The following is a 19,836-nucleotide window of genomic DNA, read 5'->3' as shown; positions in this document are numbered from 1 at the left end:
TTGTATAGAGATCTCAGAAATGCAGTGTAACTACGTAACATTTAGTGTTTCCTTATGTTACGTGGTGAAAACAGTTTTCATTGGCACACAAATCCCAAATAATAAATGTGCTTGTAAAATTGAATGCTTCTAACCGAAATACTCACCTTACCTTGATACTTTAAAACCTAAATCAATAATTTCATTAACGCGGTTCTTCAATAATTATGCATATCATTGTTGGATGCGCATTTGGTGTCAAGCTGATTAGCTTACAGCGTGATATTTTCACACGTCATCATCTGATCCAGGAAGACATTTTCTGAATGACAGTCAAGTGACGAACAGCTGTTGTGATAGCACATATGAAGCAACAAACAGCCCAAGTGCTGGAGAAAAAAAAAGGTGTTCGCAAGGAATGTTCGAATATTTTGGTGTCACATTCGTTACGCTGGTGAAGACAGTTGTGCCTAGATCCACCTTGGATCTAATATACCTAGTGAATTGATGTTGATCATCTGTTGTTGTCTGCTTGATTTACAACAGGGTTTCGTTAGATTTAACAGAGAAAGCATCAAGGTAATGTGCTCATGTTTTCATATGTTTTTGTGCCTCCGATTGGACACGGAGTCTACTGTGCGCAATTGTGTAGGATAGACTATTGTGCAACACCCAACGCTAGTCCTATTAATTATTCTGGATATAATGACCAAAAAATGCATAGCCTAGGTGACTTATTCACAATATGATCTGGTAATGAAATAACATCACAAATACATTTTTGTTTTCCATGTACACCAGCAATTTTTATAAAAAGCACGAGCTGGATAAATTATTTTGTGTAGAGGTGCTGCTGACTAACGGTGAATAAACTCTAAACTATCAAATGAATAAAGAGAGTTGCACACTCTATACATAAACTCCCAGTAATACGTTGGGTAAACCACCAACTTTTCGGCATCACTGGGCCTTCTTCATTGTGGGATGTTAAACTTGAAGTAACCCTACTTGAACTTGAAGCTCGGAAATTCAAGTACTGGAATAGGACTACCTCGACATTTCCTCAATTTGGTGATGAAAAGTCCTTGTAATCACCGTAGCCAATTTATAAATTCTCCTGCTCCCTTACAACTATCTGTGATTACATGTTTGATCCGTTTTTGTGAGAGATGTGGCCACTTTCGCTTCGTTTCCTACTGCTTCAATTGAAGGGTGTTGCGCTACTCTGCTGTGGTAAAACCACATGTGGTTATTACGAGGACGACAACGTCTAATGCTGGCTTCAACTTGGCTTTCCAAACAAATCCTTCCATTATCAAATCAAATCAAATCAAATGTTATTTGTCACATGCGCCGAATACAGTTAAATGCTTACTTACAAGCTACCGCATATCATGGATTTATTATGTATGCCTACGTCGGCCGCTACAGAAAAATCACAATGCATCCACTTCACATCCAATCGATTTAGTCAGGCAATGTCCACATTATTCTCACATATTTTAGAATGTAATAATAATTGGAATATCAAGACTTTGGCAAGGCCTTAAAAATGCATTATTCTTAAAGTGGTAATGACCTACTTTTTTTGGGGACACTTTTTGCATGCTTTCTGGGGAGAGGAGGGTTCTATATTAGGCCCTATATGTACAATGATATACATTATAAAATTATGTAACACTGAAGTCCTTGAAAATTACAATTAAGTGCTTGAAAAAGTCCCTGAAAGTCCTTGAATTTGACTTGCCATTTAAAAAAAAATATTTAACTTTTATTTTGACAGTTAATTCATACTGAGAGTAGGGTCTCTTTTACAGATGAGGCCTGCATAAATACATCAAACACATACAATATACAATATACGAAATTACTGAACATATTAAGAAAAACAGACACATTTATCAACATAGAGGTCTCTGACCATTACTCTAAACTGACCAAGGGGGACCAGAACATCTCATTTCAGAGAGCTCTGTAAGTTGTTCCACATAAAGGGCGCAAAAACCCAACTCTGTGGAGACCGAGCCTGAGACTGAGTTTGGTAATTTGTAAGTCTAAACTGAATTAATGATGATAGATACAGTACATAGGAAGTTTCTACATGAGTGCTTTGTAGATCAACACAAGACAATGCTGCTCTCTCCTTACATACAAAAAGGCCCAACCCACTTTTTGATACAAAACACAATGGTGAGTTCTAGAACCATCACCAGTAATAAACCTAAGAACAATGGAAAACAGCATCTAGTGGTTTAAGTGTAAATGCTGCTGCATACATATAGGAAATATCTCCATAATATAAAATAGACATAAAAATGGCCTGAACAATTTCCTTTTAATTTCCTTTATTTTTATTTTTTACTTGTTATTATTCAGGGTAGCCCAATTGAGACCAGGGTCTCATTCCCAATGGTGTCCTGAGTAATAAAAAATAAATAAATGTATTAACAAAAGTCAGACATGCCTTGTTTCTGTAAAAGAAACCAACCTTGAATTTCTACTTCTGAGAACTTCAATGTCTGTATGAACCTGCAACCTAGGTCTATGTTGTTGTATAGGTGGAGTTATGGGCCAATTTGCATACACTACCAGTCAAAAGTTTGGACACACCTACTCATTCAAGGGTTTTTCTTTAGTTTTTACTATTCTCTACATTGTAGAATAATAGTGAAGACATCAAAACTATTCAAAAACACATATGGAAACATGTAGCAATCAAAAAAGTGTTAAAAAAATCAAAATATATTTTATGTTTAAGATTCTTTAAAGTAGCCACCCGTTGCCTTGATGACAGCTTTGCACACTCTTGGTATTCTCTCAACCAGCTTCATGAGGTAGTCACCTGGAATACATTTCAATTAACAGGTGTGCCTTGTTAAAAGTTAATTTGTGGAATTTCTTTCCTTCTTAATGCGTTTGAGCCAATCAGTTGTGTTGTGACAAGGTAGGCGGGGTATACAGAAGATAGCCCTATTTAGTAAAAGACCAAGTCCATATTATGGCAAGAACAGTTCAAATAAGCAAAGAGAAATGACAGTCCATCATTACTTTAAGACATGAAGGTCAGTCAATACGGAAAATGTCAAGAACTTTGAAAGTTTCTTCAAGTGCAGTCACAAAAACCATCAAGCGCTATGATGAAACTGGCTCTCATGAGGACGGCCACAGGAAAGCAAGACCCAGAGTTACATCTGCTGCAGAGGATAAGTTCATTAGAGTTAACTGCACCTCAGATTGTAGCCCAAATAAATGCTTCACAGAGTTCAAGTAACAGACACATCTCAACATCAACTGTTCAGAGGAGACTGCGTGAATCAGGCCTTCATGGTCGAATTGCTGCAAAGAAACCACTACTAAAGGACACCAATAAGAAGAAGAGACTTGCTTGGGCCAAAAAACTTGAGTAATGGACATTAGACCAGTGGAAATCTTTCCTTTTTGAGTCCAAATTTGAGATTTTTGGTTCCAACCGCCGTGTCTTTGTGAGACGCAGAATAGGTGAACGGATGATCTCTGCATGTGTGGTTCCCACCGTGAAGCATGGAGGAGGGGGTGTCATGGTGTGGGGGTGCTTTGCTGGTGACATTGTCTGTGATTTATTTAAAATTCAAGGCACACTTAACCAGCATGGCTACCACAGCATTCTGCAGCGATACACCATCCCATCTGGTTTGCGTTTAGTGGGACTATCATTTGTTTTTCAACAGGAAAATGACCCAAAACACACCTCCATGCTGTGTAAGGGCTTTTTGACCAAGGAGAGTGATGGAGTCCTGCATCAGATGACCTGGCCTCCACAATCACCCGACCTCAACCCAATTGAGATGGTTTGGGATGAGTTGGACCGCAGAATGAAGGAAAAGCAGCCAACAAGTGCTCAGCATGTGTGGGAACTCCTTCATGACTGTTGGAAAAGCATTCCTCATGAAGCTGGTTGAGAGAATGGCAAGAGTGTGCAAAGCTGTCATCAAGGCAAAGGGTGGCTACTTGAATTTAAAATCTAAAATACAGTGGGGAAAAAAAGTATTTAGTCAGCCACCAATTGTGCAAGTTCTCCCACTTAAAAAGATGAGAGAGGCCTGTAATTTTCATCATAGGTACACGTCAACTATGACAGACAAAATGAGGAAAGAAAATCACATTGTAGGATTTTTTATGAATTTATTTGCAAATTATGGTGGAAAATAAGTATTTGGTCAATAACAAAAGTTTCTCAATACTTTGTTGTATACCCTTTGTAGGCAATGACACAGGTCAAACGTTTTCTGTAAGTTTTCACAAGGTTTTCACAAACTGTTGCTAGTATTTTGGCCCATTCCTCCATGCAGATCTCCTCTAGAGCAGTGATGTTTTGGGGCTGTCGCTGGGCAACACAGACTTTCAACTCCCTCCAAAGATTTTCTATGGGGTTGAGATCTGGAGACTGGCTAGGCCACTCCAGGACCTTGAAATGCTTCTTACGAAGCCACTCCTTCGTTGCCCGGGCGGTGTGTTTGGGATCATTGTCATGCTGAAAGACCCAGCCACGTTTCATCTTCAATGCCCTTGCTGATGGAAGGAGGTTTTCACTCAAAATCTCACGATACATGGCCCCATTCATTCTTTCCTTTACACGGATCAGTCGTCCTGGTCCCTTTGCAGAAAAACAGCCCAAAAGCATGATGTTTCCACCCCCATGCTTCACAGTAGGTATGGTGTTCTTTGGATGCAACTCAGCATTCTTTGTCCTCCAAACACAACAAGTTGAGTTTTTACCAAAAAGTTATATTTTGGTTTCATCTGACCATATGACATTCTCCCAATCCTCTTCTGGATCATCCAAATGCACTCTAGCAAACTTCAGACTGGCCTGGACATGTACTGGCTTAAGCAGGGGGACACGTCTGGCACTGCAGGATTTGAGTCCCTGGCGGCGTAGTGTGTTACTGATGGTAGGCTTTGTTACTTTGGTCCCAGCTCTCTGCAGGTCATTCACTAGGTCCCCCCGTGTGGTTCTGGGATTTTTGCTCACCGTTCTTGTGATCATTTTGACCCCACGGGGTGAGATCTTGCGTGGAGCCCCAGATCGAGGGAGATTATCAGTGGTCTTGTATGTCTTCCATTTCCTAATAATTGCTCCCACAGTTGATTTCTTCAAACCAAGCTGCTTACCTATTGCAGATTCAGTCTTCCCAGCCTGGTGCAGGTCTACAATTTTGTTTCTGGTGTCCTTTGACAGCTCTTTGGTCTTGGCCATAGTGGAGTTTGGAGTGTGACTGTTTGAGGTTGTGGACAGGTGTCTTTTATACTGATAACAAGTTCAAACAGGTGCCATTAATACAGGTAACGAGTGGAGGACAGAGGAGCCTCTTAAAGAAGAAGTAACAGGTCTGTGAGAGCCAGAAATCTTGCTTGTTTGTAGGTGACCAAATACTTATTTTCCACCATAATTTGCAAATAAATTCATTAAAAATCCTACAATGTGATTTTCTGGATTTTTTTTCCTCAATTTGTCTGTCATAGTTGACGTGTACCTATGATGAAAATTACAGGCCTCTCTCATCTTTTTAAGTGGGAGAACTTGCACAATTGGTGGCTGACTAAATACTTTTTTCCCCCACTGTATATATGGAATTTTTTAGTTGAATGAGTAGGTGTGTCCAAACTTTTGACTGGTACTGTATATTCACTTTTATTCCTCTAATTACACATGTGGAACTGCATGAAAATCATTTTTATGTTTGTTTCAAACCATTTAGAAATGTTGACCCCAATGTCACACATTTTCCCCATTATTTATAGAAAAACCCATTGCTCTATAATACTGTATGTAAAATGGGGTTGCAGAGGTGAGGGGTTGGAGGGGTCCCTTACGTGGTGATCTGCGTCTCCATGAAGATGAGAATGAACACGAGCAGGGCGGGCAGGATGCTAGCACCCATCATCCAGACAGGGAACTGGCCGTCCGAGCCCAGCGGGGGGATCAGCCATCCCCGCTTCTCAGGACTGGTCACCGAGAAGCCTGTGGGCACACTCAGCTTCTGTATGGGGGGGGGGGGGTCAAAGGGAAAAGGTCAGCCTGGGCCATTCTCACTTCTGATTGGACTCTCTTTACATTTGATTTTGACCTATATTTCACCTGGGTGTAGGTGTCTTTTATGCTGTAGTCCACCAACACCATGATGAGAATCGAGATAGGAACCCCGAAGTCTCCAATCATCCTACGGAGCTGAGACGCAGAACATGTTGGACTGAATATGATATCGTTTCTTACTGCCACAAGTGTCAAGGCATTTTGAATAATACTTTTTTTTTAAGGGCCAATACTGTATGGCTCTGGTCAGGCTAACTGTACTGACCTTGCCGGGGAAGAAGGCACTGTTCTTGAACTTGCGCAGGTAGAATGCAATGAAGAACGTTCCGGACATGAGCACCAGCGTCAGGAGGGCTGTGTTGGGCTCTCCTACCACATTGCCAGGCACGTCGACCACAGTGTGGTTGCATGATGATGACGTCCATGTGCCGTTGACTAGGTAACAGCGTTGAAGAGGATGCTCTTGAAAGATCTGGGTCGGTTTTCATTCAGACAGACAGACATAGACAGACAGGCAGATAGACAGACAGACAGACAGACAGACAGACAGACAGGCAGACAGTTTTCTTATGAGTCTCATACCTTCCTGCACCATGACATCAGTCAGGTGTGTTGTAGATGACTTCAGTTCCAAATGCTCTTGATGGTGTCAGAATGCATGCAGCGGTATAGATGCAGTAAAGAGGTCAATGGAACGCAGACCGTGGGGATAGAAGGATATGGAATTGGCGCACATTCAACAAATATGATCTAACAAAGTGGATATTCATCAAATCCGTCATGATTGATGTATTGTAACTTTCTGCTGAGGGGCAATGAGGAGATTCGGGATCTTACCCCACGGCATTTTTCCCCCACGCATTTCCATGGCATTTCCATTGTTTTGGTCGAGTTCCATTGACCTCGTTACTGCATCTATGCTAGCTATGAATGGCAAACTTGTTAGCCAGCGGACAAGCTAACCCAATCAGCTCCAGCCCAGTGTTGATGGGCGCTCTTCCTCCCAACCTCACCTTGCCCAGTTTGGAGAAGGTCTCGTAGATGAAGATAAGGGAGATGAGGAAGGAGAAGATCTCCTGGGTGAAGCGCGAGACAAAGCGGACCAGGAAGCTGCCCTCGAAGGCCACTATGAGGACCACAATGAGCACCAGCCAGAAGCCAATCCACACCCGGCCCGTCAGATACTCCATGTCATTGGCATTGCAGAACTGCATGACAGAACCACGAGACAAAATGTTGGGTGACGTTCAGAAAGCAACTATCATGCGCACATTTAAACCATATTCCTTACACCAGCTAGCGTTGCACATTTCCAGAAACTTCCCCAAAGTTTGCAGGTTTTTTCAATTGAAGGATGTTTGGAATTAGGAAGGAAAGGAATCCTTCAACTCCTCTAAACGGGATTTGTGTAAAACCCAGAAAACTCTTAGGAAGTTTCAGGAAGGTGGCAACCAGTTAATTCCTTGTAAATTCTTGCCAGGGGGGTGAACAAGTGCACCATTTGGGGAGAAGGGAGAGTAACAGAAGAAGAAGAGAAGATTTAGGCTAGTTACTCACCGAGTAGAAGGCCTCCTCAAACACCAGCAGGGGTCCAGAGAAGCCCACCACAAGGAGAGGCTGCGCCCCAAGGAGGGAGAATATAACCCCCTGCAGTGCCGTGGCGATGATCAGCTCCGACACGCCAATCAACCCCCCCGTCTTCTCACCTAGAGAAGAAGAAGAGAGGGAGGGAGGGATGGAGGAAGTGAATACCAACTCAAAATGATATGGCTACCTATATACTCTATCCCTCTTTTTAGCTTCATTTCAATGTTGTTGTTGTTTTTTTGGGGGGGGGGGTCAGCACTCCAATATTGTCCCTCTTTGTTTTAACTGTATCCCTTACTTCCTCCCCTCCCCCAATGGGTGACTGATTGACTAACCCAGCAGTCCTCCGAAGGTGACGGCGGGTGACAGGGCAGCGAAGTAGATGAATATGACGGCGGCCATGCACTGGGGGTTGAGCGCGTCACGGAAGTCGCTGGCATATTTGGGGTAGCGCCGTGCGGCGTCGCGGATCAGTCCCCCAAACAGGCGGCCTGAACGGCGGAGAGGATCGACCCCAGGTTTGAAGGGCGCCTGCAGAGCTGAGGGAGAGAGAAGGAGAGGGTTATTTTGGTGGTCATCCCTCAAGCTCTTTCCTTCAGTAGTTTGTCTTTGTCACCCTTGTCCATGGAATCTTTGGGCTTTTTGGTCTGTAGTTTGTCCTCCTGTTCCTCTGTAATATACAAATGTATATCTGTGTATATCTCTATTACCTTTATCCTTCGGGCTCTTTGGCTCTTTGACCTTGAGCTCCTTGCCCTGCTGCTCCTCTCTCTTGCGGAGCATCTCTCTCTGGAAGCGGGCCACCGAGCGCAGCAGCTCTTCGCCGCCCACCTCAGACGGCGGCAGCACAATGCTGCAGTCCAGGAAGCTGTTGATGGCGTTCAGCAGGTCCTGCCGCTCGTCCGCCAGGTACGCTGCCTCGTGGAAGTGCTGCGGTAAAAATAATAACATTAATATATCGTTGCTGTCTGATGAAAATATCTAATCTCCAAAAAACAGAAACTTTTCGGGAAATGAAAAAAAAAAACTGCCATATTTGACCATTAACGAACATACAATCACCAAACTTCAGAAGCTATTTTGGAATACATTTCTTGGTCCTAGAGTCATGAAATGTTCAGAGTACATTGAGGGGAGTTACTGCTTTCAATAGATGTTAAAAAAAATTAACATTTGTAAAAATGTAGTTCCGAGGTTTTCATCAGACAGTGACGATATGCCACTTAGCAGATGCTTTTATCCAAAGTGATTTACAGGAGAGTGAGTGCATACTGTGCTCCCTGTGGGAGTTCAACCCACGACCTTGGTGTTGCTAGTGTCACACAGAGAAGTATGGGTCACCCATCAGTTAACTCGCCTTGTCAGACATAAGTGTGGAGATGGAGCGGCCAATCTGGTGGTAGTCGATGTTGGCGATGGGCGGGCCCATGAGGAGGAAGAGGAAACGCACAGGGACGGGCACCTCCAGCACCGACTCCAGCAGCACGGCTTCCTGCAGACGCACAAATGCCATGGAAGGCTGCTCCAGGAAGGTCACGGCGCCTGTGGGAGACAGTCATTAAATGTAATTGAACTTTATGGATTATTGAATTTAAGGATGATCGGACTATCAGACTCAGTGGGGCTTTTCACATTCAGATCAAGTGCGTTAGACTAGAGTACGATTGGAGTAAAATCCTAATGGAGGATTAAGCAAAATCATGCTCAGTACAGATATCAATAACAACAACAAAATGTTAATCTGCCATGATTGACACTATTGGCTCTTCCCAATGTGGGGAAACGTCTGCCTCATAGCAGGAAATGGGAGTGAAATAGCAAGGCATACCTACGAGGACGACAGTGGCCTCTGCGTTTTCCGGAATCTTCTCCAGCAACTTGAGCTCATGCTTGGACTTGGACCTGTGCATGCCCATTATGGCAGGATTGTCCTTCTGTAGATGAACACGGGAGTTTAGACACCAGAAAAATACGCACACACTCAGACTCAAAAAACCATAAACACTCACCCAGACAAGAGGACAAAGATGCATGCACACACAAACACAGTTCAAACAACACACTATTACACAAACACAGTTCAAACAACACACTATAACACAAACAGAGCTCACAAAAAACGCTCAGACAGTACTCACAAACATCCCCGTACACACAGACACACTCCCAAAGACACATCCACACTTTCAAGACCTCGCTCTTCTCCATGTCAATGCGGGATTCTGTGAGGGTGCCGGCAGCCACTCCTCCATCCATGAGGGGGTCAGTCACAGAGGGCTCGGCTTGGTCCGTGTGGTTGCTGCTGTTTTGGTGGTTCACCATCAGTGAGACCAGGCTGGCGGCAGAGATGTTCCGCGTGAAAGAGCTATGTTCTTTCTCATCGCTCGGGTGACTGCGGGTAGAGAGAGAACGGCTGAACTGAGTTTGCGTAGTATAACCGTAGGTAGCAGGGTACCTAGCGTATCACAGACTGTAGGTAGCAGGGTAGCTAGCGTATCACAGACAGCTAGAGGAGAGACATACCTGTGTTTGAGTAGTAGGGCTCTGAGGACATTGGCCCGGTCCTCTACTTTGATCTGGTCAGAGATTATCATCTGCTCCACCACCTGATGAGCGATGCCAGGCAAGGTATTCTGCTTCAAGTCCAGCAGCACCGCACCTAAAGAACACCAACAATTTCATTATCTTGCCTTTGTCCATCCCTAGATTATTCTTTATTCCCCACTTTTCTTCCCTTCCTCCCCAATCTCTCCCTCTCTCTATTCATCAATCCTTTTTCTCCCTCCCCCTCTCACCTCTCTTTCACCCTCTCCTTTCCCCAACTCCTTCTCTCCCTCCTTTCCCCAACCCCTTCTATTCCCCACTCGTCTCACCTTCCCTCCCTTTCTTCCCTCACTCTCCCCTCTTTCTCTCACCGTGGGAGATGGTCTTTCGGAGCTCCAGGAGACTACGGAAGGAGAGCGAGGCGACGTGGGGTTTGCCCCAGCGGTCCGTCTCCTCCTCCACGTCCTCTTCAAACTTGATCCAGCGAGCCGTCTCCCGCCACTGCAACTCCTGGTTCTTATCCATCACCAGCTCGTTCAGCTCCACAAACACCTGGAAGAGAGGTCACACATACAGAATATAATAAAGTAAATAGTATAGAAAACTATCTCCGTAATGAGAACCTCCTCCTGTACCTTGGATCCTATTCCAACAGCCTTGCTCAAATCATGCACCTCTGTACTCAGCCCTCTGTTAACCCAGATTGTTATCCACTCCCTCAAATCTGTCAGTGTCCCACCTGCATTTAAGACCGCTGTCATCAGCCCCCTTCTGAAGAAGCCCAGTGCTGGCTAATTACAGGCCAATATCCAACCTTCCTTTCCTCTCCAAAGTGTTGGGAAATGAGTGGTTGCTGTACAGCTCCAAGTCCATCTCAATCAGAACAACCAATTTCTGAAGTTCCAGTCAGGTTTCCGGCCGGCCTACAGCACTGAAATGGCTCTACTCAGGGTCACCAACGACCTGCTGATTGCGGCTGATGCAGGCTCCCCCTGTCTCCTGATCCTCCTGGACTTGAGCGCAGCGTTTGACACTGTCGACCACCCCATCCTCCTGGAACGCTTCCGGGACACCACTGACTATCTGGACCAGCTCCGAGCTGGTTCCACTCCTACGTCTTAGACAGGACTGAGTATATGTCGCTAGGTGGGTCCAGGTCCCGGACCCACCATGTCACCTGCAGTGTCTCACAAGGATCTGTTCTTGGACCCTTCCTGTTTGTCCTCTACATGCTCCCCCTCGGTCGTGTCATTATCCGGCATGGAATCCCATTCCACTGCTATACTGATGACACCCAGCTGTATGTAAAAACTGCCCCAAGTCCCTCTGATGCATGTGCCCGTCTGAACACCTGCCCTGGGGAGATAAGTGCATGGATGAAGCAACACTTCCTTCAACTGAACAGCAGCAAAACCGTGGCCTTACTTGTTGGCACCTCCCGCCAGTTCCAGCACTCACAAATAACACACCTCACCATTGCAGGACAGAACATCCCTCTGTCCCCCTCAGTTTCCAATCTGGGTGTAAAGCTTGATTCCTCCCTGACCTTTGACAGCCACATCAAACAACTGTGTAAAGTGTCATTCTATCACCTCGAGAACATTGCCAAACACCGCCCCACCCTCACTCAGTCCGATGCAGAGAAGCTCGTCCATTCCTTTATCTCCTCAAGGCTGGGCTACTGCAAAACACTCTTCACCTGGATCCCTGGCAGGATTCTCCAGAAGCTCCAATAAATCCAGAACAGCGCTGCCAGGATCCTGATGAGAGTGCGGAAACACAATCACATCACCCCCATCCTGGCATCTCTGCACTAGCTCCCCGTCTCATTCCGGATTGAATTCAAAAACCCTCCTGTTGGCTTTCCAGTGTATTCATGGCAATGCCCCGCTTTATCTCAAAGAACATCTCTACCTCCATAACCCCACCGCGCACCGTCAGGTCAAGAAATAGCCTGCTCCTCCACGCCTCCGGGACCAAGCTCCGCTCCTTGGGGGATCGGGTTTTCATCTTGACTGCCCCGAACCTTTGGAATGCCCTCCCGGACCACCTGAAGGCACCACAGACTCTGGGCTCCTTTAAAACGGGCCTTAAGACCTGTCTCTTTCTGTTGATAGCTGTGCTCCTTGGTGTCCTTGTGCCTTGTAACGTCAGCTGTGTTCTTTGTGTCAACAACAGACAAAAATATATATGTTTTTGTTTTATTTTATGCACTTTGAGATTATTCTGTATAATGAAAAGCGCTTTACAAATGTAATAAATTATTATTCATTATTATTAGAGTAGAATAGAATGGTTCTTTATTTGTCATGGGCACTGATTGATCTCGTACAACGCTGTGTACTACTCCCTTCACAGAACAGAACAAACTGGCTCTAACCAGAATAGAAAGAGGAGTGGGAGGCCCCGGTGCACAACTGAGCAAGAGGACAAATACATTAGAGTGTCTAGTTTGAGAAACAGACGCCTCACAGGTCCTCAACTGGCAGCTTCATTAAATAGTACCCGCAAAACACCAGTCTCAACGTCAACAGTGAAGAGGCGACTCCGGGATGCTGACCTTCTAGGCAGAGTTGCAAAGAAAAAGCCATATCTCAGACTGCCCATCTTAATCTTTTATTTTTATTGGCCAGTCTGAGATATGGCTTTTTCTTTGATGCTGATGCTCCAGATACTCAACTAGTCTCAAGAAGGCCAGTTTTATTGCTTCTTTAATCAGCACAACAGTTTTCAGCTGTGCTAACATAATTGCAAAAGGGTTTTCTAATGATCAATTAGCCTTTTAAAATGATAAACTTGGATTAGCAAACACAACGTGCCATTGGAACACAGGACTGATGGTTGCTGATCATGGGCCTCTGTACGCCTATGTAGATATTCCATTAAAAATCAGCCGTTTCCAGCTACAATAGCCATTTACAACATTAACAATGTCTACACTGTATTTCTGATCAATTTGATGTTATTTTAATAGACAAAAAAACGCTTTTCTTTCGAAAACAAGGACATTTCTAAGTGACCCCAAACGTTTGAATGGCAGTGTATATCGATATCAGTTGCAATGTTTTGATACAATATCGATATATTTTGGTTTTATTTTTAAAAAATTGCAACTGTTTAAATGTTCACTTTTCTGTTCACTTCCACTCTGTGAAGTCCAGACAACTGTTTGCTGATTGTCCATTGGGCCAGGTGTGAATGTTCTGGGAGTCTTTTTACCTACCTAAACAGTTTGAATACAATGGGAAGCCCTTGATGGCCCATCAGCAGGCAATCACGTATACCAAGTTGAGAGTCTGTGAGAAGGTCTGTGAGAAGGTCTGTGAGAGGGTTTTTCTGCATGCAGTCATGTGGGTCATTCCACCAATAGAGTGCATTTTGGGTAGTGTAATTTGGTCAAACATTTTATTTTATTTGTTACTTGATTTTAACATTCTGTCATAAAGAGCACATGTTCAACTTCATAAAAACATGTTTTCCCCATCTCAAGAGGTTACAAAAAAACACTTCTAAAGTAAGCCAATCAAGTGACAGGGTTGACGATTCATCTTAAATCACATTTACATTTTAGTCATTTAGCAGACGCTCTTATCCAGAGCAACTTACAGTTAGTGAGTGCATACATTTTCATACTGGCCCCCCGTGGGAATCGAACCCACAATCCTGGCATTGCAAGCGCCATGCTCTACCAACTGAGCTACACAATTAGCCATAAATGCCCCTGTGACAGGGGGAATGGAAGTGTGTTGTGTGCAACAGGAAGGGGCAATTGAATGCAAGCTCCACTAAAATGTTACATTGTTACAACATTTCTAGCCTATCTACCTATGGGTAACAGGGTTGCCGTGTTATGCTCGATGCAGTTTTCCACCACAAAACACCAGAACATGGCCAAGAGTAGAACCAGCTCACCTGCTTTTACACTATGTAAAAATAAAATAAAAAAAGACAAAACTTGAATGGAATAGTTTCACCATATTAAAACGAGAGTTCAGTTCGCGTAACAAGGTTGACCTTAAAATTACGGACAGATGTAAATTAATTACTAATCACATAATATATAATATATAATAATAAATAATAATCTTCAGAAATGACTTTTTCAAAGCAACAAAATAACTAAGGCTTCACAATGATGGTGCAAACTTGGAGAAATCTTGGGGTTAAGTGGGTTAAAATCTTCTCAGAAGTCAGAAAAACATGACGAGGGACATGTCAAAATGCAGATTTTTGGCAAGTCTTTATTGATATAAAAGATCAATTTTTTTTAAAATGTCCATGTGGTTTATATTAAAGAGCACTTCATTTTAATATAACAGGCTTTTAAAATTCAATATTGGTGCACAACGAGAACCACATACACACACATTTTCCCATTTTATGTGACATCCTACTCATGTGTAACATAAACCCCCCCAAAAATGTGCACATTAAACTTGCATTAATGTTTTTATTGTTATTGCTGTGAATCCTGAAGTTTCCAAAATAAAGTGTTGTATCAACCAGACTAAGTTCCAATGAACTTAGGACAAGGTGCATGAAGATATTAGGGTACCATCCAGCATGCATCAAGCCTCTACAAACACACCTGTATAGGTGTGGCGTTAGAAAGTGAAGTAACTGTGCAGTCAAAATCAATCTGAAGGCTAACACGGCCTAAGTCCAAAGTGACCTGGCCTTAAACCGGGTTGTGCTGGTCCAAATAAAACACCCTACCTTCTGGTGCCGTGCCATGCGATCCACGAACTCCAAGCGAACCATTCTGTCCAACCGCGAAGGTCGGACCGATACACAACCACTGGCTGGGCGAGCGAGAAGCAGAGATACTGACAAATCTGACAGAGCAGACTTACCTTACAGTCACCAAACACACAGACACAGAAGAGAGTGAACTTTACCTGGCTACCTTAATACAACAAACTTAACTCCCTGGCTTACTTCCTAGAGCCCCTTGTGTCGTGTTACCTCTCCTCTTTTTCTTGTGGCGTGTGAAAGTTGTCCCTTCATTCATTTCTCAGTCTTTCTCTCCCCCTGTACTGACCTATGTACCAAAGCAGGGAGTTGAAGTACAGGTGACACATTGACTTCTTAAAACCAAACTGTCCATCATAATAACGACTTGACGTGCTACTCACGTCAGTGCCTGTTACTTGTAACCAGCAGTAATTCTACTGGCCTACATCGGTGGGGGTCAAATCAAGTGTAATAGCATATGACAGTGACATGTAAGTCTATGATGGACCAGTCAGGTAAAGTGGTAGCAAAAAAAAAAAAAGAAACGTTACCAAATGGATTCCCCAAATGGTTGTTCAAACAAGGGAAAAAAAATACATGGAATTGGCCCAGTACCCCTCGCCCCCTGGTACCCACCTCATGTGGGGTGCGATCCAACTTGCGGCTGCGGGCGCTAGGCTCCTTGTGGTCCTTGCTGATGTGCACCACCTGACCCTTGTTGCTCTTCCTGACCAGGTGACGGCGAACCGCAGGCACATCCTCAAACCTGTGGCCTAAGGGACATGGGGAGTGGGGACAGAGGGACAGAGAGACAGAGAAAAATAGAAAGGAAGTGATTTTCTGGTCCCAAACTGCTTTTCTCTTTTTTTAAGTCATCAGATCAGATAAATACTTATTTTTTTTCATGACAACATCAAAGTGTCTGGGAAAGACGTCATATGTTGGTTGTTATCTGACCAAATTACAAACAGTTAAAATATGTATATTTCTGGTCGCTATAAGGATGGCTTAAAAACATCCTTTTTCAATCAGTGTACAACTGACTATCCCGTCACAAAAGACATCAAGAATAACGTTGCTGCAACTAGTTTCGCCCGCTGCAGTGTGTTTTAACAAGCATGGTGAGAACACACTCAGATTCCCACGGGAGTACTTTTTCTTGAAAACAACATTTCAGGATTGGCTTAACAATAGGAAAGCTTTCCAAGGACTCATGGTGTGTGAGACCAACAAATCAAGACCAACCCCACCCTCATCAACTAGCCAATGTATTGCTTTTTTTTTTACTCACTTCTCATAGCTCAAATAGAGGCAAATTCATGGCTATCAAATTAAAGATAATGGTTGGGTTGGCTAACCATTGATACAAACATTAAACATGAGCAGTAGATCTGAACTACAAACTTGCAAATAATTGCAAGAACTTTAAACAGGCAGTCAAACCCAAAGAAAGATAATCAAACGTATTATATTATAAGTTATAACAATCTCATCATAATTTAATTATATATTATATCATGGATACTCACAAAAATCTTTCCTCTGACTCAAAGAAAGGCGCAGTTGCAACCTTTTGACTTTCAGAACACAGCACCAAACCATGCTTCACTTTGGGGCAAAATGAATGATTGTTTTCCAAAGAATGATGGATGGGCACACGCCACACACACACACACACACACACACACACACACACACACACACACACACACACACACACACACACACACACACACACACACACACACACACACACACACACACACACACACACACACACACGCCACACACACACACACACACACACACACACACACACACACACACACACACACACACACACACACACACACACACACACACACACACACACACACACACACACACACACAGACTTTTATCTGAACATGAAACAAACAATGCAAAACTGCACTCCAGTGGTGGGCAGCTTTGGGCTCTTTGAAAAGGTTCACATTCCAACGGTGCTCAGTGAACATGTGGGATGGACGGCACTGTTTGCCTGTTCACAGAACAATAAATTCCATATTTGGGATCAGATTTAAGATAACAAATGCAAATTGACTGTGGAGAATAGACTTTTTGTCTCTAAATATCACGGTTTTGTAAGCTTTCCATCAGGGTAAGGACAGGACAACACGGACATAAAAACATGTCTTGGTCAAAGCTTTATTGAAGTTTTGCTTTCATTCTCCCTAGAGGTGATATCATTTGGATGTCCATTAAAGTTACTGACAAATACATTAACATACAGCCAAAGTGATGTCTAGGAGATGTCATAATAAATTCATAGGTTAAAATCAGAGTAATTCCACCATGTCAAAATAATGACATAGATACAGTTGCTAGTGAAAGTAAATACACCCCTTGCACAGTCTTCACAGTTAGCTGCTTTAACATTGAATAAAAAATGGGATTAAATTACATTTTCAAAATTAATTTAAAAAAAAAAAAAGTTAAGATGTATTGATTGTGTATGTCTTCACACCCCCAGAGTTAATACTTGGAGGAAGCACCTTTGGTTGCCATTACAGCTGTTAATAATTTGAAGAAGATTCTACCAACCTTGCACAACTCTTAGGGCAACATACATGCATTGTTTTTGTCAAAATTGCTGAAGCTCAGTAAATTTGGTTGGGAATCATTGATGGACAGCAATATTCAAACCTTGTCTCTGTTTTCAAGCATATTTCAGTAAGGACTGAGACTGGACCACTCAGGAACACTCAACACCTCTTGGAAAGCCATTCTGGTGAGTCTTTGGTATAAAACTTTGAGTAATTGTCCCACTAAAAAATAAAACTCTATCCCAGGGTTAGATTTTCAAAAGACTATGGCTGCTTTTCCTTGAACTTTTTACCTAGGCTTTGCTCCTTTCATATTTCTTTAGATCCTGACAAACTCCCAAGTCCCTGATGGTGACATGCATATCCATAACATGATGCTGCCACCACAATACTTGAAAATACAACATTGCATATACTCCACATTACTGGCCTGTATGACAAAGTGAAAAGAAGGAAGCCTGTATTTTAAAAAATCCACTCCATATAATCCATTCTGTTAGCAACAAGTAATACTGCAAGACAACACAGCAAATAAAATAACTTTTTGCTGATCTCAGTTGCAACCATCATTTGCCACCGAATTATCGCTCCCTAACGCAGATGTCAAGGTTATCTTCTAGAACAAAAAATAGGGCAGCACTCCAGTGAATAAACGTAACGTTATGACTATAACTACTGTTCCCCAAAGGATGGAAACGAGGTACAACACAACTATGGGGAGTCGTTCTCTCACGACTTCGATTGAAGAACTCAAATCACGCCTGACAATGAAATCTGCGCCTCGCTGGAAGCCTCACTTTCCACAGGTGATAAAATAAATAAATAAATAATATGCCATTTAGCAGACGCTTTTATCCAAAGCGACCCCGATAACCCTATTTAGCCTGTCCTGTCCCAGCTGTGAACACACTGTGTGGGCTACATTGGGAGTAGTGACATCCAAGCGATGAAACCTCACAAAAGTGTGTAGTGATGCACATCTCGTCGCTAAACACAAATATCCCCTGCTGTCAACCCTTTCGATAATGCCCAAGATGCTGCCGGACCCCTGGTGGAGTGGGAGCGTACACCGTTAGGTAACGCTTGCCTCTTTCTGCTATATGCCAGGGCGATAGCCTCCATAATCCAGTGCGAGAGACGCTGCTTAGAGAGCGCCGCTGCCGCAAGCTGGATTAACAAAACAGACAAGAAGCTGGTCACTTAACCGGCTATCCCGGGTCCGCTTAATGTACGTGCGTAAAGACTGTACTGGACACAGGGCATGTAACTGTAATTCTCAGAAGCAAATGGAGGAGGCGAAAAGGGAAATAGCTCAAAGCTAGAGACCTATAGGACACAGTCATGACCATTGGAACGAAGGCCGCATTAGGACACAACATACAGGAAGGGTGTACGGATAAAGTGCGGAGATCCCCAACGTGTTTAGCCGAGGCCAAAGCCACGAGCAAGGAGGTTTTGTAGGAGAGGATCTTCAGATCCACAGACTCCAGTGGTTCAAAGGGGGCCTCACACAGAGCATCCAAAACCAAAGCTAAATCCAATAAGTGGGCGCGATAGGTTTAGAAACAAGTCTGAGACAGCGCACACCCTTTAGGAACCACACCGCAAGGGCACAAGCCATCAATTCCAACATGACAAACTGAAATAGCCACCATGTACACTTTCAAAGTGGAGAATGAATGACCCTGCTCAAAAAGCTCCTTTAGGGACATTAGCATTTTCAACAGAGCACTCTGAAAATAATTCCTTTCTTATTCCTTTATAAATGTGTTTGTTTTGGCACCAAAGCTCCAACACCTGCCACTTAAATGCATACAGCCCTCCCGTGGAGGGCGCCCTTGCAGACGAATAGTAGCCAAGCCCACAAACCTGCCCGTGCGCCTGGGATAACCAACAGGTGGACAATCTCCGCAAACCAAGGTTGCTTGGGCCAACGGGAGGCCATGAAAATCAACGACAAGCTCCACGGGAGGGCTGTATGCGTTTAATTGGCAGGCGTTGGAGCTTTGGTGCCAAATCAAAGGAATCGTGTTCGTGTGAGTCTCCCCTTTCCATAGAGTGGTCATAATAGTTTGTAGACTGATTATCGGGATGTTTCATGGTTTGACAAATAGCTTTTCATAGCTCTGCCACCTTTCACCGCAGATGCAGAAGTGTGATATCGGCAGATGTGGTGGATTGAGACGCATCCAATGCAAAAAAAAAACAGATATCTCTAGCTTAAACTGAGGGATTCTGATGGGATTTTTTATATTATTTTACTTAGATTGTGTCAATCGACTCTAGGGGTTGTTTGAACATGGACAAGCGTTCAACATACACTACCGGTCAAAA

The 19,836-nt window shown here is 43.5% G+C and overlaps 1 protein-coding gene across 1 annotated transcript in view; it reads right to left on the bottom strand.

The window, feature by feature from the left end:
* LOC311146561 (anion exchange protein 2-like) overlaps positions 1–19,836 on the bottom strand; it is a gene marked incomplete at both ends in the record, with an annotated part of 39,979 nt that overhangs the window by 3,905 nt on the left and 16,238 nt on the right. Inside the window, 13 exons of the mRNA XM_084183078.1 lie at positions 5,833–5,999; positions 6,098–6,187; positions 6,318–6,524; positions 7,066–7,260; positions 7,610–7,758; positions 7,975–8,178; positions 8,350–8,569; positions 8,997–9,181; positions 9,468–9,573; positions 9,833–10,031; positions 10,163–10,298; positions 10,555–10,735; positions 15,554–15,690. Coding sequence (XP_084039204.1) covers positions 5,833–5,999; positions 6,098–6,187; positions 6,318–6,524; positions 7,066–7,260; positions 7,610–7,758; positions 7,975–8,178; positions 8,350–8,569; positions 8,997–9,181; positions 9,468–9,573; positions 9,833–10,031; positions 10,163–10,298; positions 10,555–10,735; positions 15,554–15,690 — 2,176 coding nt within the window. The remainder of the gene's footprint in view (positions 1–5,832; positions 6,000–6,097; positions 6,188–6,317; positions 6,525–7,065; positions 7,261–7,609; positions 7,759–7,974; positions 8,179–8,349; positions 8,570–8,996; positions 9,182–9,467; positions 9,574–9,832; positions 10,032–10,162; positions 10,299–10,554; positions 10,736–15,553; positions 15,691–19,836) is intronic.

The sequence above is a fragment of the Coregonus lavaretus genome, assembly GCF_964263955.1.
Source record: "Coregonus lavaretus genome assembly, chromosome: 19".
Taxonomy (NCBI): Eukaryota; Metazoa; Chordata; class Actinopteri; order Salmoniformes; family Salmonidae; genus Coregonus; species Coregonus lavaretus.
Note: the sequence above shows the minus strand (reverse complement) of the source record. Positions and strands in the feature narration are given on the sequence as shown.